This window comes from Sardina pilchardus, chromosome 17 (genome assembly GCF_963854185.1).
Source record: "Sardina pilchardus chromosome 17, fSarPil1.1, whole genome shotgun sequence".
In the NCBI taxonomy this organism is placed as follows: Eukaryota; Metazoa; Chordata; class Actinopteri; order Clupeiformes; family Clupeidae; genus Sardina; species Sardina pilchardus.
This window is the reverse complement of record NC_085010.1, coordinates 21,261,276-21,279,424: the sequence shown is the minus strand read 5'-3', so window position 1 is coordinate 21,279,424 and position 18,149 is coordinate 21,261,276. Positions and strand designations below refer to the sequence as shown.

At 43.3% G+C, this 18,149-nt stretch overlaps 2 protein-coding genes across 2 annotated transcripts; one reads left to right on the top strand and one right to left on the bottom strand.

Moving 5' to 3' along the window:
- Positions 1–103: 103 nt before the first annotated feature.
- On the bottom strand, positions 104–11,720 carry tcp11l2 (t-complex 11, testis-specific-like 2). Its single transcript, XM_062518080.1, has 10 exons — positions 11,616–11,720; positions 8,705–8,885; positions 8,204–8,336; positions 7,645–7,765; positions 6,426–6,649; positions 5,286–5,422; positions 4,694–4,878; positions 4,186–4,367; positions 2,173–2,345; positions 104–1,688 (listed from the first exon to the last, which is right to left on the bottom strand). Exons 2-10 carry the CDS (start codon positions 8,871–8,873, stop codon positions 1,381–1,383), a joined length of 1,632 nt encoding a protein of 543 aa, XP_062374064.1. The 5' UTR covers positions 8,874–8,885; positions 11,616–11,720; the 3' UTR covers positions 104–1,380.
- Positions 11,721–12,803: 1,083 nt separating this feature from the next.
- On the top strand, positions 12,804–17,588 carry depdc4 (DEP domain containing 4). Its single transcript, XM_062518668.1, has 10 exons — positions 12,804–12,905; positions 13,358–13,775; positions 13,948–14,096; positions 14,656–14,851; positions 15,270–15,511; positions 15,820–15,962; positions 16,270–16,395; positions 16,875–16,953; positions 17,237–17,429; positions 17,474–17,588. The coding sequence occupies exons 1-10, from the start codon at positions 12,827–12,829 to the stop codon at positions 17,478–17,480; spliced, it is 1,632 nt and encodes a 543-aa protein (XP_062374652.1). The 5' UTR covers positions 12,804–12,826; the 3' UTR covers positions 17,481–17,588.
- Positions 17,589–18,149: the final 561 nt, after the last annotated feature.

The window sequence follows — 18,149 nt, the reverse complement described above, 5'->3', positions numbered from 1 at the left end:
ACTATGGACACGTTGCCTGGATACGGACACAACTGACCTTGGCCGTGTGTCGGACGCACCAGAGAATCTGGAGCACTTATTTTTGACACACATGCGCTTGAGATTTATGAGTTTATCTTTGTTTTATTGCAGTTGACATTAAACATAGATCCATTTTGTATGATGAAAATACACAAAGTATAATTTTAAAACAATACATCTTCGGTTTGTTCTTCCTGTAACAAGGTGTTATTATTTTTTTTATATTTTTTTTGTGGGATGTGGGGACTAGCCTATGAAGTAGGCTACTCAAGTCGGATGGATGCAGGAGCAGGTTAGGCTTAAAATGTGCCTTGAGCTATATATAAATGCTTTAAAAATACAACCAATAGTTTCGTACTGTAACACCATAAACTACATCTACCACAAAAGAAAGAAAACTAAACATCACAAACATGTTCAAAACCAAGCAACAAAGAGTCTACACCAGTTACATTTATCTAGTAAAGTAACACAAAACTTGCATGCAGTCATAAAAAAAAATCTCTAGCTGCATATCGCTATCACAAGAGGGATGGAAGTCTGGCATTGAAAATGTGCATGGTCCGAAGCCAAATGTTTACCATTCCCTCTAGTAAGCTTCAAGTGATATTACATGAAGTCCATCCAATACCCTCGGGTACAAAACATCAGAAACAACTCCTTTCAAGTTTCAGTTGGGCTACTCAAGGTAGTAGCATCCATTACAAAAGGTGGCACTTGGATGCATAGACTAACATTAAGATACGGTATGAATACTCTGTCCTTAAAATGCAGGGATAGATTGTGAAATGCATCTATAAATGTATAAAATGGGCATTATTATTCACATAAATAAGCTTTCCCTTTACAAAATGACAATAGACGGTTTCTGTAAATGACAACAATATATCTTTTGAGACCTCTTAAAACTTTTAAAAGTGAACATAATTGTATTGCATCTTTAAGAGTCAAGCTGGCATTACATGTGAGCCTAACTCTATCCTGGTAAAGCTTTGTTATGGAGAGGACATTCTGTTCAGTTAATGACACAAAGCACATTTTACTGGGCTACATTGGAGATGTCAGTACTGTTTTGTTTAGTACACTTTTCTTTGAATCTTGTCTATGATCTTCCTCCTTACAAGCACCATATATATACATTCCTCTTACAGTCAACACCTCACACACAGGAGTTTCCCTTGTGCGTTGCTAACCTCAGGGGGATATCACAGTTCAAACTCACAGGGCTCGCTGAACACTAAACGGTGCCATAACATTCCCTTGCTCTAAGTCTTCCACACAGGTCGTACAAAAAAAAAAAAAAAAAAAATGTGTGAAGCACTCAAATAGGACCGATCCACATTTTTTGCATTCCTCGTTTTATTTGGACGCCACGGGCTCTGCGCTGGGTTCTTGGGTGGCTGCGGACTCCTGGGTGGCTGCGGGTGACTGGACCGTACCGTCTGGACTCGGACCCTGAGCTGGCATGCCGAAGAGCAGGTTCTTGATGATGCTCATGTAGTAGGGCATGTAGACCTGCTTGTTGAAGTTGACCATACCCACGTAGCTGACCCCTAGTGTGGCCAGCTCGGGCTGGATCAACCCCAGGCCGTTGGGCGTGGGCGGAGGGTGGGCGTGAGAGTTTGGTACGGACAGGATGACTCGGACATACTGCTGGAATCTTCCCTCTGCAAGGCAATTTCAATACAATGTTTACTCAGTTTGCAAACGCTTTTGCACACTTCTTTTGTGGTGACAGGTGTGTTCACCTGAGGAAGGTCTATGACCGAAACGTTGTGAATTCTAAATAAATGTTTGCATGCGTAATGGACAGCCTGCGGGATTCTCTTTTTCAAATACAATGTTTACTACAGCATTACTACAATGTTGAATACAACTCTATTGACACTATAGCACTGGTAAGGTCACTGGCAACACTTGTACAATAAAATGAGATTTCACAAATCACAGTAAATGACAAAGAGCCACAGAGTAGCGAACACACAGTAGATGTAGACTATTGCCGTAAAAAACATCCCACCATTCGGTTGCTAGCGACATGCAATGTGTATAAATTATGTATGTGCATAAAACTCAACAGAAGTAAAGGGTTACTGCACAAATAAAGCGGCACAAAAGAGAGAACAAAAAGGCCCGTGGAGGCGCCCGTACCGACGAGAGCCCGTATGGGGTTGTTCTCCTGGGTGATGCTGCAGATTTGACCTTTGAGGGTGTGCTGCAGAGGAGGGGGCAGCGGCGGGTAGTTGCGCTCCGTCAGCGACTTGTTGAGCTCACAGCAGATCTGCACGCTGGCGTTCTCCAGGGCCTCCATTAGGTTGAAACTCCTGCAGGGCAGCAGACAGATAAGAGATCGATGCATGGGGTTCGGCTAATGAAATGAAAACACACTCACAGCAGCAGCAGCAACTTTGAACACTAAAGGCCATAGAAATGTCAATGCAGGACGGACAAACAAACATTTGGTCTGGATTAAAAATGTCCTCTGACTCACTTTCAGTTTATGAACACATTTTTACTGATTACACTGCATTGAATACATATTTTTCTAAACTTGCAGTACAGTGTAAATAAACTTTATGCTTCATGTGCTTGTAGTCCCTTGCAACTATTCTCAAGCTTGTACTCTTCAACTATGATGTCCGTCCAGCTGAGCAAGCGTCATAGCTCAGGTCATACTGTAGCTCTAATCTCCAAAGCATAAACACAGATGCATAAACAAATGCCTCCCTTAAACTCTGGTTATTATAAAGTTAAATGTCTTGTATGAAACTAAATGGCATATAGCCTACTGTTTTACATCTGTCAAAAACATATTAGTTTGGGCTTTAGTCGAGGTGCACATAATTATGGGCATGGCATAAATAGCCTTTTGTGCAGTATGTTTTACCAAATGAGTAATGGTGTGGAGAGTTCGAAGTAAAGCCAATAAAAACATATGCTGAAGATTGGACTCTTGGCTCTAATGGCACCAGGGCCATGATGACGCCATATGTTCAGACAGCGTGAGCTTTCACAGGTCCTTTTCTGGGCCTCTTTCTAAGCCCCAAACACAAGCTCACCAGCAGTCAGGTTGCATTTAATTGAATCATAATATTTTAGTATCTTCTTGATGGGTGTAATTTATGTTGACACCTGACCTGCACCAAGAAAAAAATCCCTTGTAGCTCCAGTACTTGGCAAATAAAGATTAATTCTAATTCTGATAAAATTGTGCAAAAAGAATATTCTATCCCTAAGGAGTGAAAGATGCACAGTAACAACGTGAACCAGGCCATTTAAGATTAGAAGATAAATTATGTATAATGGCTTTGATCATTTTTCCATAACTTCAGGCACCAAAATGTTTCTTGCTTTAAAGGAGCGAGGCAACTTTTTGTGAACCTATTTTATTTGCCGTCGACCCCATAGTTACATAAGAGAAAACATACCCTTCTCTTCTCTGTGCGTTCAATACTGTTGGCCTAGCTTAGCATAATTCACTGAAAGTGGGTTGTTCTAGTTACCCTGTAGCTCCATTTTAACTATATGCTAGCAATATGCTTCAGAAATAACCCACTTCTGGTGAACTATGCTAAGCTAGGCTAACAGTATCAAACTAGGGGCTCTTCTCACTCATTCATCTTTTTATCTATCCTCCCTTCCTTCCTTCCTCAGTCCTCCATCTTGTTCCCACTGATCTATAAAGAACATTGGATAGACTATCCCATTGTTGCTGCCCCACCATCCTTTATAGATCAGTGGGAAAGAGCCGGAGGACCGAGGATCGAGGAGAGAGGATGAGAAGGGGCCTAGCTATTGCACACACAGAGAAGAGGAGGTTACGTATCCTCTTATCTAACTCTTGGGTGGAAGGCAAATAAGATAATATCCCAAAAAGCTGGCGCGTTCTCTTAAAGGGACACTTCACCGATTAGCAGTAAGCTTTGTATCTTTAGAAAACCAGTCATGTTTTTGAATGGTCCTGCATCATTCCCTCAGTTTGCTTTGAGATGGGAGAAATATGGATTTCAATCAATGAAACCCATGAATAGGACTTCCTGCTTTCAATGATGTGAAATGATGAAAATAAATAAATAAATAAATAAATATTGCTAATTGTTGAAGTGTCCCTTTAAGCCCTGTTATGTAAATTAGGAAGGAGATCAGTATATGAGGGACACCCACGGGCTGTGCATGCCCTCCAGCAGGACACTGGTCATCCTCTTGAGCCTCTCGGCCAGGGCGGGCAGGCCCGAGATGGCCTCGCCGATGGAGCTGTAGACGATGAGCAGGACCGACGCCACAGCCTGGAGGAGCTGGGCCCGCTGCTGCATCTCCACCAGCCTGCCCTGGTCCGTCATCAGGGTCTGAGGAGACAAACAATCAAAACAACAAACATGTAAACAAATACTACCATCACAGCATATATTATATAGACATGGGTGAAAATAAACAGGAAATAAAGTACTGAAGCACACAAACAAAACAACACTCAAAACTCATTCATATGATTTTCAACTCTGAAGGAACAGTGTTAAACCAGTTACAAAATCACAGCAGCAAATACTATTCCTATTCCCTTGGTAGTCTGGAGGAATTGCTGAATCAAAAATTCCACCGAAGTGATTAACACATTACAAGCAACAAGATGCTGCTGCATCTAGACTACATCAGAGAGCGCTGCAGCACCCACCTCAGGGAGCGGGTCCTCGTGGGCGCCCATGAGGAGACGCACAAAGGCGGTGTTCATGACCAGGGCGGGGCCGGGCAGCGACTTCACGGCCTTGTCTGGGTCCCCGCTCTTCTCTGCTGGGGGCATGGCCTGGGCGGCCTCCTCCAGAGAGGCCTTGATCCAGCCTGTGGTGTAGTCCAGGGCACCTGAGGTACAGACAAGCACCATCAGGCCACGCAAGACTTGCTTTACAGGATCATATCTTACTTATTTGTTTTATTTTATTTTTTTAAAGTTATTAAAGATTTATATTTATAAAGATGAGCTATTTTAGTCACTATATTTAGAAGTATTGTGTCATATGCTTTGTACGTTGTTGTTAAATCAAATGTTTTAATACATCTAAATTTACCATATCTATAAATAAATGATAAACAAAATGTCCAGTCCTTTTGAAGTTACTGAGCGATAGTAAAGGGTTGTAACATATATATTCCATAATATAAATTCAGATTCAGGTCCCATGTTTCCCATATTTTTAAGTCCTTTCTATTTTTCTAAATTGTCAACAGAAAAACACACACACAGAGAAAAAAAAATGAAGATAACTGACTGGGTGTGGTCTGCAGAATGTTCTGGAACTTCTCCCTCTCGTACTCCACAGAATGCTTCTGGAGTTCTGGCCTGATCATCTGAATGGTGGTGTTTACAAAGTCCATCATCATGAGATCCAGCACACGGAAGATCTCCCTGAAGCGCACACACACAGAGAGATAAAAAAAAAAAACAGTTATGTAATTGAATTACAGTTATTTGATTTGGCCCTCTGATTGAGTTAACAGACAATCCCCTAGAACTTTTCTCCACATGTCCTATTGTGTCACTAACCACTCGAGGACAGAAATACAATACAATGACAGAAACACCTCAAATGCTTTTAATAGTGAGCCTACCTAATTCTGCCCCTGGGAAGCCACAACACTTCGCTTTTAGATCACTTTTCTTAATTAGGTACTGCACACCACCGATTCTGACATTCAACCTTCAGTGCAGATTTCCCCAAGGTATACAAGGGCAGAGGGGGGACTTTTTATTTATTTATTTTTGGCCATTTTATGCCATTATTGACAGTGACAGTGGAGAAAGACAGGATGTGAATGGGAGAGAGAGCGGGGGTGGGATCCGGAAAGGACCATGGGGCGGGAATCGAACCCGGGTCGCCGGCGTGCGGTGCAGGTGCCCCAGCCAGTTGCGCCACGGCTGGGGCCTCAGAGGGGGGACTTAAAATAACAGGCACAGGTAACGGAGCGAAACGAAACAGTCGAGGAATTGAGGTAGCAAACACAAACATCTGAAATTCACCTGCAAAAAGGACCTAAAGCTGCCATCAGATCATATATGGGCAAAAAAGGCAGCTTTTGGGCCCTTTTTGTTAATAGAAGAATAGAATAGAATATATACTTTTTTAATCCCGTGAGGGAAATTCAGTTCTCTGCATTTAACCCAATTTAACCGAATTAGTGAACACACAGCACACAGTGAACACACAGTGAGGTGAATCACACAACCCAGAGCAGTGAGCTGCCTGCCCAACCAGCGGCGCTCGGGGAGCAGTGAGGGGTTAGGTGCCTTGCTCAAGGGCACTTCAGCCGTGGACTGGTCGGGGATCGAACCGGCAACCCTCAGGTTACAAGCCCGAAGCCCTAACCAGTAGGCCACGGCTGCCCCAGTTTGTAAGCGAAGGAAAGCGTACTTGAAGAGAGAGACGATGTCGCCAGGGTTCTCCCTCAGCTTCTTGATCTCCTCGTCACGGACCGGGGCGCACATCTTGCCCATGGTGTTGATGACGTAGGTGGCCATGCCCTGGATGTCCACCGCATCATTGTCTGCCTGCTGGCGGATCAGGTCCATGTCCAGCACCTCCATGATCTGCGTACGCATGCGGTTGGATCCCGGGTTCAGGAAGGAGAGAAGGATCTGCGTTGGGCAAGAACATCACAATGAAGAGACAACAAGACACATGTCCAAACAGACAGAGGAAGGAGACTGTGTGTGGTAACTAAGCATGCCATTTCTGAAATATAAATAAACATTTTGGGGCGTCAGTTTATGGTTTACCCAAACATCTACTGTCAATGGATGTGATGGACGGTGGTGTATACAGTTAGTTGTTATGGCAATGTTAGATAATCAATTGTAATCACCTATTGATTTCAACTGACCTAACTGATTCTTGGCTCTTCAGTCCTATATCTTTTTTAAGAATCAATGGAAGCAAAACAACAGAGTTAGGCAGTGCTAGCTATTATGCTAAGATATCAATGGAGCGATGTCACCATAATAGTTTTACGTTCTATGTTTTACGTTCTACGTTCTAGAGGTTTTAGTTTTGTTGTGAAGCTACAGCGACTCTGCAGGGTCATCATTACCTCCGCCAAGGATGTTATGTTTTCATCGGGGTTTGTTTGTCTGTTTGTTTATCTCTTTGTTAGCAAAATAACTCAAAAAGTGATGGATAGATGTCGATGAAATTTTCAGGGAAGGTCTGAAATGACCCAAGGAAGAAATTATTACATTTTGGGAGAGATCTGTATCACCATCTTGATTCAGGAGGCGGTTATATTTTTTGCTTGGCGGTTCAATGGCATGGTATGGCCACGTGGTGGCGATCTGAATAGTTTAGGTTAAAATGTATGACAACCAAGGAAGAACAATACAGGCGGAGAGGTCTGCGCTCTCTGAGTGCTTTTCTAGTTGCTGTATGATATACGTATGTGGTATAGATAGTGACAAATCTCGGAAGGTAAGTGGTAAGCCTCCTAAAAAGAACACATTTTGCTTTGTTTTGCTATGTGAACGAGGCCACAGGGCTCTTCTGTGAAGGTGTACCACTTCCTCTGTGTAAACTTACCCAAGTTTGTCACTAAACCACCTACTGGAATATATCCCCCTGGTGTTGGACATTAACTCACCCCTCTGATCTCCTCTAGAAGTTTGACGGCGTGTCGGTACTCTGGTGGGTCCTCATTCAAGTCTGACTCCAAGCAATCCCAGAATGCTTTGTGAACAATCTCCTTCACTCTCTTCTGCAAACTAGAAGAAAGAAAGATTTTTTTTTTCTTTTTTGTCTGAGCAATCCTCAGTGAACATAACTCCTTTTAGGTCCAGAACCTCCAAGACAACATCCATTGTATTTGTTGTTGACAACACCATCTGACTGGTATTATGAGATCCTTTTTACAGTATAAATAGAAGTGTCAGTAGAAATGTCAGTGTTCCACAATGACAACAAACAATTTTACACTTTAAGGGTCTGTTTCCCAGACATGGATTAAGCCTAGTCCATGACTAAAAGCTCCTCCAGTGGAGATCTTCACTGATGTTCTGTTTTAGGCTAGGATTAAGCTTAATCCATGTCCGGGAGGCAGGCCCTAATTGCAATTGCAGGGAACAGTTATCATGGCATTAGGCATAAGAGATTCTACATAATGATGCAAGCGCAAGTCACAGACGCTGTGGTTAAAGCCGTACCTGTTTTCAGGTAGTTCTGATGGTTCCACACGGAAGTTGCGGTTCACAATGATCTCGTGAGCCAACTTTAAGTTGGACAGGTCCCGAGCCGAAGTCATGACCTCATCCAGGGTTATTGTTTTTGGAGGGCTGGCTGTAGACACAAGGCCAACAAAGTGCAAATGAACCAAGTGAACTGAACCCATGTACGAGGTGCTTTTTATCCAACATCCCTACCAGGACCTGAACTTACCACTTATGTGTGAACATTCCTAACAGCTTAGGTGCTATAATATGTGAATACAATGCTTTCAATCCATTCAACGTCTGGGCTAAGAGGGTGTCTAGGTATGGAGAAACTCCTTTGTTCCATTGAGTAATACAAGGCATTGATTTGTTTCATTTGTTTCAATTCAGTGCCAAGAGAGACAGATCTATTATATTAGATTCAACACTTACTCATATCTCATACAAACACACACACACACACACACACACACACACACACACACACACACTTACAGGAGGGTGAGCTGTGCTTGCTGGAGTCGCTGGTGAAACTCTGGCGAGAGCATTCAAAGTCACTGGCTGACGTCATGCTGTCGCACCTATCGGACAGCTCGGTGTCACTGTTCTGGTCCTCACTGCCAGCAGTGGACGTGGAGGTGGGCCGCTCATCGTTCCGCGGCATTGTGGAAGATCACTGCAGACACACGACACGGACACTCTCTATTATACAACACTTTCAGCTGCCTTACTCTCACAAAGAGCAGAATTGCTAAACAGAAAACAGAATAATTTGTCAAGTAAACAGACTGCACAAAGAGAGACAACACAAGCATGTTAAGAACTGACAAACTGAAATCGTTGTCAAATTTCATGTGGAGTGTGTGTTTATGCCGGTAGCCCTTAGCAACCTTTGTCAATCTTTTACTACTTGGTGAAGAGTAAACAAGACATTCCATCAAAATGGCTGCCATGACAACATTAACAGCTTCCAGGAAACTTCAAACATTTCACAAGGCAACTGACCAAAGGGAAATGGTGTTCAAAACAAAAACAAAAACAAACTTCCTCCGTGGCATAATTACCCTTTTGTGGGATATCTGCCATTTAGATCACAGAATAGCTCTTCTACAAAAACACAGGGCCCTTGAGAGCTCACAAGGAGAGATCACAAAAGGACACAGTGTTCTAGTTCCATTGGGGGACTTGGAGAGATTCCATCACCAGGGCAACACTTGATAACAGTTAGCTGGCTTTCCAACAGCTGGTCTATCCTGTTTCCCCTCATCACCTCCAACCACAGTTTATCTGTGTGTGTGTGTGTGTGTGTGTGTGTGTGTGTGTGTGTGTGTGTGTGTGTGTGTGTGCGCACGTGAGCACATTTTTGGCATGTCCACTACACCCCCACCCATTGCCTTTTCATGTTACCTCTCCTAACAGGAACCCCAACTCCTCAAGAGCACACAGCAAAATAACACAGCATGACTTTTCACAGAACTCTCTGGAACCACCTCCACACCACACCTTTATTCAGGGAGAACTGCACACTGTGGAAAGGATGCATCACTTCCTCACTATGATAAAAATAACATTCCAAAGTGTCTGAATGGCAAACAAGCTACTGCTCCAAGAGGTGAATGCACGTACAGGGAGTGACTTCATTATTATGGGGATGGGGGTGGGGTGGGGGCTTGTCCGATCCTAATGTAACCTGAGCCAGGGGGCTGACTCATATATTCCATGTGACTGGCTACAAAAGGCCACGTGCTTACTGTGCTCGCACTGATGTCACTCTCGTGCAGCCAGGGGGCACGTTCATTCAAATGATCCAAACAAAGCATATGCCCACAAGAGAGCAGCAACATGTCAATGTCTCTCTTCTAAAGTTAGAGTCCGGGAAGTGCAGACTAGAGCCACTTCTGAACAACATTACTTAGGGGCCAGGAAACTTTCGGTGCGCTATCAGTTTCTACAGACTGCTGGGGGACTGACTTGGGGCCATGCTGGAGTCAAGCCCTTCTCCAGTTTCTCTCCAACAGGAGTAACATGGTATGACCACTCAGTAAGACTATAACAAGCCAACAATTACATTAAGGATGTCCTATGCCAACCATTCCATTAGCTTGTACTGTCAGCAAGTGTATACAATGGCAATCTAGTCAACCAAGCCTCTGAAGAATGTGATAAATCCCTATATAACCCCAGTGTTTGTCAGCAGTATTATATTGCATGAAATCCACACTCCAGATACAATGCTTTCTACAGGAATGGTGTACATACTCGTAGACAGGCTGCACAATCAGCATGTTATTGGTGAAGGGTAAGTCATTGCCAACACTGAGAAGTCAGCTGTATCTTAGCAGTACACGCACGGAAATGTGTCGTCATGTGTTTGGGTGGTTCTACCCTTCCTTATCGTAGACAGGAAGGTCCCACTGTTGGATGCCCTGACAGTGACAACAATTGCGCAGGGTCGCCAGGGTCAGTGTATCAGTATTAGTTTCAGTTGTATATGTTTGGATAGGGATCCTTTGTTCAATCATGTAGAGCTAACGCTCATGTCCCTCTGAGACACAGCCTCTGCGCTCTGCGAACACAATGCATCTGGTGGTACAACAATGTCACCTTTGATCGTCCTGTGACAAAAGGGACAGCAGAAGGCTCGTTTTCTCGTTTGTAAATGACAGTGCCTGCCAGATGACGCGGAAAATGATCTCTCTATCAGTGGGGTTGGGAAATCAAGACAAGCACTTAGCATGGCAACTATCTTCCCATTGGCTGCTAAAATCCTGACGGTCAGCCCTACAAGGCTCGTTACAACGGGAGATCAGCTGCAGAGCAGACATACACACTCACAATATCCACACACGCGGTACACGTGATTCGAGCTTCAGCATCAAAACAAGGGGATGCACGAGCGAATATGACAACAACGAGCAACACTATCAAACAAAAGCTGCGTTGGTAAACAACGAGTTTCACAACAAGCCTTCTTCAAGATACAATAGCGCATTATATTGTATTTTGCCATTAGCAATGTAGTTTAAAAATAAAAACATCCGGTGCCATTTCCAAAGCCGCCGTCATATATCCCAGCTTAAGAAACGTGTTACAAACAATAGTTACTTTAAAGCAAATAAAGAATCAGCTTTGCTGAAGTGCAAGCCACAGTCGAAAACGTAAACAACATTTGCCCTACATAGGGCGAACACAACACAACACACAAAGACACTAAAACATTATGGTTTAGCATAAACCCCTAGTGTAGATCATAAAAAGATAACAACATATCTAAATGGACGACAAATGTCGAGTGTTATCCCATTACTACTTGCATAAAGTGGGTAAATACACCAAATGTTCCTCTTTTCATAACTAAAAGGTCAAAGCATGCGACTAATTCAGCTGGTGACTTTATTTACGTTACCTTAGTATTGTCTCCAAATGGAGACAACGTTTTAATGGTAGAATTGCGAACACTTTTAGCTTTCTCTTGTGTAAGGTAGTCCTTCCTTTAGTGACTCTGCCAGTGGGGTATTTAAAGGGTCTCAAGTCGTAAGCCAGCTGGAAAGCGCACAGAGAATTGGAACGGTCCATTTTCACTCCATATTAGGGGTGATATATTCAGAAGACCTCTCTTTTTATTTCAGACCAGTGGCAACATATTACTCTGTAAGCATTGCAAGCACTTATTACCTACATGACATGTTTTGGGTTGTACACGATCACGGAATTGTAAAGTTTTTTCTACAAGTATTCAAGTAGTAAATCCGGTTCACACCCAATATGAGCAGTCATGGTACAGTCTGTTTCACATGGACCTCTTTGTTTACGGATATGACGTATAGATTTAAACATTAGCAAAGTTTGACTTGTCTCGATTCAACTACATTTACCATCTCTTGATCTCTCTTTATAATGAATAACTTCGACTTTGTTTATGTTTGCGTTCGTCTTGACAGTATGTAGATTTGGTCAGCACTTCATGGAAATTTCCGTCTGGTTTTCTTGAAACCTGACCCCTCCCCCAAAATGTTACAGCACTGCTGTTATTATTCAAAAGGACCTGTCTCATTGAAGAAACTGCCTTCTTCCGCATCAGAAATCACACTTGTGAAAGACTATTCTAGAAAGTCTGTAAATGAGGTTTGGTTTCCGGATTGAATTACAATATTTTGGCATTTACGCTGCAAGAGAGTAAAGTGTCACGGAAGTAGGCTACTGTAAAGAAAACGCTCTAAATGCTGCGCAGACATGTACTGTCTGTCTACCACCTAAAACTTGTGAACGCCTAGAACTATTTGGTGGTTCCCCCTTCAAATAGCCCTTAATCCTAGTCTCCAGAAACCTTTGTCTTTAACTGTCATATGTCCAATTTCTTCCAATATTTGGCATTCATTACATCAGATTAGCTTTACAGTGCAATAGAATTACAAAGAACGCATTCATAATGAAGTTAACCATGAGTGGGCTGTGTTCCAGAACATCTCTCCCTGATGTCGTCTATTTATGTCCCAAGAATAAAAAATGCCACTGTTTGTTTTGTTAATACTATTATCACCCAGCAGGGGCGATATAGAGCAATGCAAAATAGATCCTTCGACAAAACCACACAGGGGCAGTACTTCCTGTCTCAGGATGGCGGTTGATTTGACTCCCAGATTTAGAAGATTGAACAGTGAAACCAGGAGTTTTCGCTTAAATGGTCAATCGCTGGGTGAGTGCAATTATTTAATTGTATATAGACACATTCGATGGATCCAATATAGGACAGCTATACCCTACAATAGCTATACCCTACGATACCCTAACCAGCCAAACAATTTAGCTATGTAAACATTGTGTGTTTGCTCTAAAGTTAATGTAGCTAACATACGTCTAACTTTGTAAGTCTGAACTCTACTCTAGCCTTTGATCCTGTCATTGACTTTGGCGGCTCAAAACACATAGAGTTTAGATGCAGTTAATTAACGTTAACACCACTGCCTATGCATCCATGACTGATTGCTTTCTGGTCTGGGGTCAGTCAGTATGCTAGGTGAGCTAAATTACCCGAGGTTAGCCCTAGAAGTGTGTTCACTTCACTTCACTTCACTTCACAGATCCCCACAAATAATGTTTGGTGTCCTAAAATGAGTTAGTTTGTTAAATATGTCTCCCTCTCACCAGGTTCTTCGGGCCCTTTTCGGGCTACGCAGTTGTGGCGTAATATCATCCAGGCTCTCCAGACTCAAGTGGAGGTTCGTCGCCGACGGCAGCACCTGCGCGTGCATAGTGAATGTTTCACGGGCGCAGACGCAGTGGATGTGGTTCTGAGTCATCTCATGCAGAACATTCTATTTTGCTCCAGCGAGGTGTCACGCTTGAAAGCGACTCGTCTGTGTCAAGCCTTGATGGACTCCAGGGTGTTTGAACCAGTGGGAACAAAGCTCTTCCGCCGGGAGAAGGAAAGCGCGTTTGAGGACAGTAGCCACAGTTTGTACAGATTTGTGGACTGCAACGCATTGCCTGGATCTGGAAAACGTGGAGCTGACTCCGAGAACTGGAGCCCAAGTGAACATGGGGGCAAAAAGAAGAGAGGGTCCAGGTTAGCTTTTCCTACTGACTTGACTTACATGGATGTGGTGTAATAGAAATCGTGTAGTAGTCCTAGAGTGGCCTTTATCACATCAGTGTTGACAATTCACAACCTCTAAATACATGACCAGTGGAAGAGTAAATAAAGTGTGGTTTGATGTTACCACTCTTCTTTTTGCCAGGTTGGAGGAGTTGAGGACCATATCAAACCCCCTAGCCATGGGATCCTCTGACCGCAGGGTGGAGAGACTACTGGAGACCATCAACCTCCACCCAACCATGCCCTCCTCCCAGAAGCAAGCTCCATCCACAAACTTCCTCTCCAAGAAATGTGAGGCTATTAGATACAGAGCTTTTTAACCATGCCAATCACAGCTCTTCCAACATATGAGGAAGAAGTATCAGTTTCATTACAAAATATTGGCCACAAGTCTACATTGGCTAATTCTAAAATTGTTTGAAATCAGTCTAGTTTGAACTGTCTTTGCAAAATATTTGAAATGGATTACATTTATGTAGCGCTTTTATCAAATGCCTCACATTCACTCATTCACGTACACCGATGGTGGAGGCTGCCATGCAAGGCGCGCACCTGCTCATCAGGAATACTGGGGGTTAAGTGTCTTGTTCAAGGACACTTCGACAGGGTTAGTTTGGCTCGAAGCAGTAATCAGAGCTCGAAGCAGCAACCTTCCAGTTGCTAGACGACCTCCTGAGCCACTTTCGCCCCAAGACTTGGTGATGGATTGTATTAGTACTAGTATGTTGTGTTTGGGCTAGTACTTAGCTGCTGTACATGCTATACTTAATTTTGATGTATCACAAATACCCATCTGTTTGTGTATTCTGTGTGTGTGTGTGTGTGTGTGTGTGTGTGTGTATGCATGCAGTGGTGGAGGAGGTGTGGAGGCAGCAGACTCTGCTTCAGCTGCTCCAGATCATTGACCTGCCCGTCCTCGACTGCATCCTCGCCTCGCCCGTCAGAACCGAGCCGCCTCACTCCACCGCGCTGCGTAACCATAACGACCTGGTCATTTCCAACACCTGCGTGGAGAGGGAGGTGACGCAGAGCCTCAACCTGCCTGAGTCAGTACCTCCTCATCCCAGTCACGTGCAGAGTAGAGTAGACTGCTGTTAGGGGAGCATGTTGCAGAAGTGCTCATCAGGGTTAGATTAAAGCAACACAATGTAGTTATTTTACCTTAAAATGTAGACTTCAAACTCATATTGATGCTATGTTTACATCAGAGCCATATAGATACATGTGTGCTCTGGGTTAGAGTGTGATTCACCTCACTTTGTGTTCACTGTGTGCTGTGTGTGTTCACTATTTCGGTTAGATTGGGTTAATTGCAGAGACCAAATTTCCCTCACGGGATCAAAAAAGTGTATATACTTATATTTAATGATTGTAAGGCTTTTTGTTTTCATCTGACTCTTCCTACCAGGGATGGCATATTTAACTTTCAATTTTGCTGTGTCCGTCCTCTTGTGGCATTTGTAGAACGGACTGCTGGCTGGCTGCCGCCGCAGACTGCCTGGAGCTGTTCCCAGATCAGCTGATCGTGGTGGTGGGAGAGCAGCTGGCTCAACAGGAGACCAGAACGTCTGATGTGGAGGAGAGGCTGGCCAATCAGAAGAGACTGCTGTTCGACACCATCTCAAAGTACTACAGCTGTCAGGAGAGGCAACCCCTGCTCTCAGGCCGCTACCTCGACATCCACATTGGAATTCTACAGCTACTGGGTGAGATCAATATACACACGGGAGCCTTATCTTTAATTCACCAAAATATAACTTTAAAGCAAGCCCCCATGCTTATATAGTAACCTGTGCCGTAGAGTTATCTGCCAGTGAGGATTTAGTGTATGATCAAATGTATGGCTGAACCCTACTTCTTTTTGTATTTGCTTGATGTCTCTCTCTCTCTCTCTCTCTCTCTCTCTCTCTCTCTCTCTCTCTATCTATCTATCTATCTATCTATCGATCTATCGATCTATCTATCGATCTATCGATCTATCTATCTATCTATCTCTGTGTGTGTGGTATTGCAGACTGTGGGCGGAAGGAGGAGGCTCTGCGGGCCAGTCAGCTGTGCATGCGCATGCTGTCCTCCAGCTGCAGGGATGAGCTGCGCAGGCTCCTGGCCTTCTTATGCGCAGCAGCGGACCCCGCAGCCTGCCGTCTGCAGAAACAGGTACGCCTCACTCACCTGCTGGAGACACGCACGTTACCTCCCCCTTGAAGAATCTTATTGCGGTTGTTGTTGTAGAGATATTAGCTTATCATTAAACCGTTTTAGACAATGATTGAAGTGTGTGTGTGTGTGTGTGTGTGTGTGTGTGTGTGTGTGTGTGTGTGTGTGTGTGTGTGTGTGTGTGTGTGTGTGTGTGTGTGTGTGTGTGTGTGTGTGTGTGTGTGTGTGTGTGTGTGTGTGTGTGTGTGTGTGTGTGTGTGTGTGTGTGTGTGTGTGTGTGTGTGTGTGTGTGTGTGTGTGTGTGTAGGCAGAGAATGGTCCGTTGGTGTGTAAGACGTTCCTGAGGGCTGTCCTCCAGAGCAAAGACATGACGCGCGCTCAGAGTGAACAGCTGCTGCTCTTCCTCATGGACAACTACACACAGCTCTTTAAGGTGGACACTGAACTCCAACAGCTATTCAGTTATATGACGATACACTGAAAATTATTTAGATGTTTATTAACTTTTTTAGGACATTGTAGGCTTTTGGGAAACACTGATCAACATTCTTCACCATTTTCTGACATTTCATATGCTAAACAACTAATCAATTAATCAAGAACGTGATCGACAAATCAAATGTCAAGGGAAATAAGTTTGTTGCAGCCCTAATTTAGTTTAGCCCCACGGAGGAGTCACCCTTCACAAAGTTCCTATACAGAAGGAATAACGACCTATTATCCGTATCACTTTACACACCTGTTATTCACTGATATGCCAAATGTATATTAGAACTCCTTGTGACACATTGAATCTATTATTAAGTGGGATGCATACATTATCTTAACCAGATGATTGATATTCAAAAGAGTTTATTCATTTTTTAAATTTTATTTTCTTATTCGTTTTTGTCTGTTAATGATGTTTAATAGACACCCATATCCCTGGTTGAGTCTGTGAGAAAAGCACTGCAGAGCCTGCAGCAAGGAAGTGATCCAGTCAACGCTCCCAGTAAGGAGATATGTCTCAGTGTCCTTATAATGCAGTTACTTACCTTGCACTTACAGCTAGGCAACAACAGTGAACAGAAACATTTTTGAAATGGCTCCTTTCCAACTCTTAAAAAAGGAGTGACGTGATAATGATATAGTGGTTATTGGAATTGTGACAGTGAGTTGTTATGTTTATGTTCTTGTAAAGCTTGACTATTTTGGGGGTTGTTCCCCTGAGGACCTGAAAAACAAGCTTTCACAGTACCTGACTTTGTATTTCTCTCCTGTTGTTGCTGTTGTAGTGTTCAGGTTCTGCCAGCAGGTGTCACTGCAGGAGTACGAGAGCCAGCGGGCGCAGGCCACCATGGAGGGCCTGAAGCAGCTCATTCTGCACATCTCCAACAGCACTACGCTCTCCGTGAAGGAGAAGAAGCGCCTGGTCAAGGACTTCCAGAAGCACCACCCCGGGGCCTTTCTCCAGCACTTCTCCTCCACCTTCTAGTCAGTGGGTAAATGGTGCCTTTATTGTTCTCCTCCACCTTCTAGTCAGTGGGTAAATGGTGCCTTTATTGAAGTCCCTTCATCGGGTGACTGGAATGGAATTATGCATTTGTTTGGTAACTCTATTTTATTTTGAGCCAGTTAACGGTACTTTTTTTAATTTTGATTTTTGTAACCAGTTAACAGTACTTCTCATATAGACACACTTTTGTTTGGTTCAAAACAAAGTTTGTGTTCTCTTTAATGACACTATGGTATCTCCTTGGAAATACTGTCTGGATTACTGTAGTTTGTTTGTTTGGATGCTCAGTTGGGAGACTGCCAGTTGAATGCATTCTCTTCTCAATGCAAACAGATTGTGTTGTTATCCTGCTGTTCTACAAGTTGGTGTGCAATTTCTGAAGTCAGTCCTCGGCTTTATTAGTTTTGTTTAGTCTATTTGCTGAACACACGTTTGATTTTAGCTTTAAACTGGACGCACTACTCACTCAGGCGAAGTCATGTTGAGACTTTTCTAGTCCTTCAACTGTACTGGAGATTGGTTTTCTTTTAGTGATGGTTTATATGATGTATCTACAAAGTATTATGTAGAGGATAGACATTTAAGTTTGAGACATTAGAAGTGTTATTATTATAAACAATACAAGTAATAATAGTGAAAAATGTAGCATTCAAATTAAATAATACAAATATTTATGGGATAGAAAAGGGAAC

Coding starts and splice junctions, on each gene's coding strand:
- tcp11l2 (XM_062518080.1), bottom strand. CDS start 8,873: ATGCCGCGGAACGATGAGCGGCCCACCTCCACGTCCACTGCTGGCAGT. Junction 7,766..8,203: donor TCAGAACTACCTGAAAACAG/GTACGGCTTTAA, acceptor TCTTTCTTCTAG/TTTGCAGAAGAGAGTGAAGG. Junction 4,879..5,285: donor CATTCTGCAGACCACACCCA/GTCAGTTATCTT, acceptor TCTGTACCTCAG/GTGCCCTGGACTACACCACA.
- depdc4 (XM_062518668.1), top strand. CDS start 12,827: ATGGCGGTTGATTTGACTCCCAGATTTAGAAGATTGAACAGTGAAACC. Junction 14,097..14,655: donor AAACTTCCTCTCCAAGAAAT/GTGAGGCTATTA, acceptor GTATGCATGCAG/TGGTGGAGGAGGTGTGGAGG. Junction 15,963..16,269: donor CCTGCCGTCTGCAGAAACAG/GTACGCCTCACT, acceptor GTGTGTGTGTAG/GCAGAGAATGGTCCGTTGGT.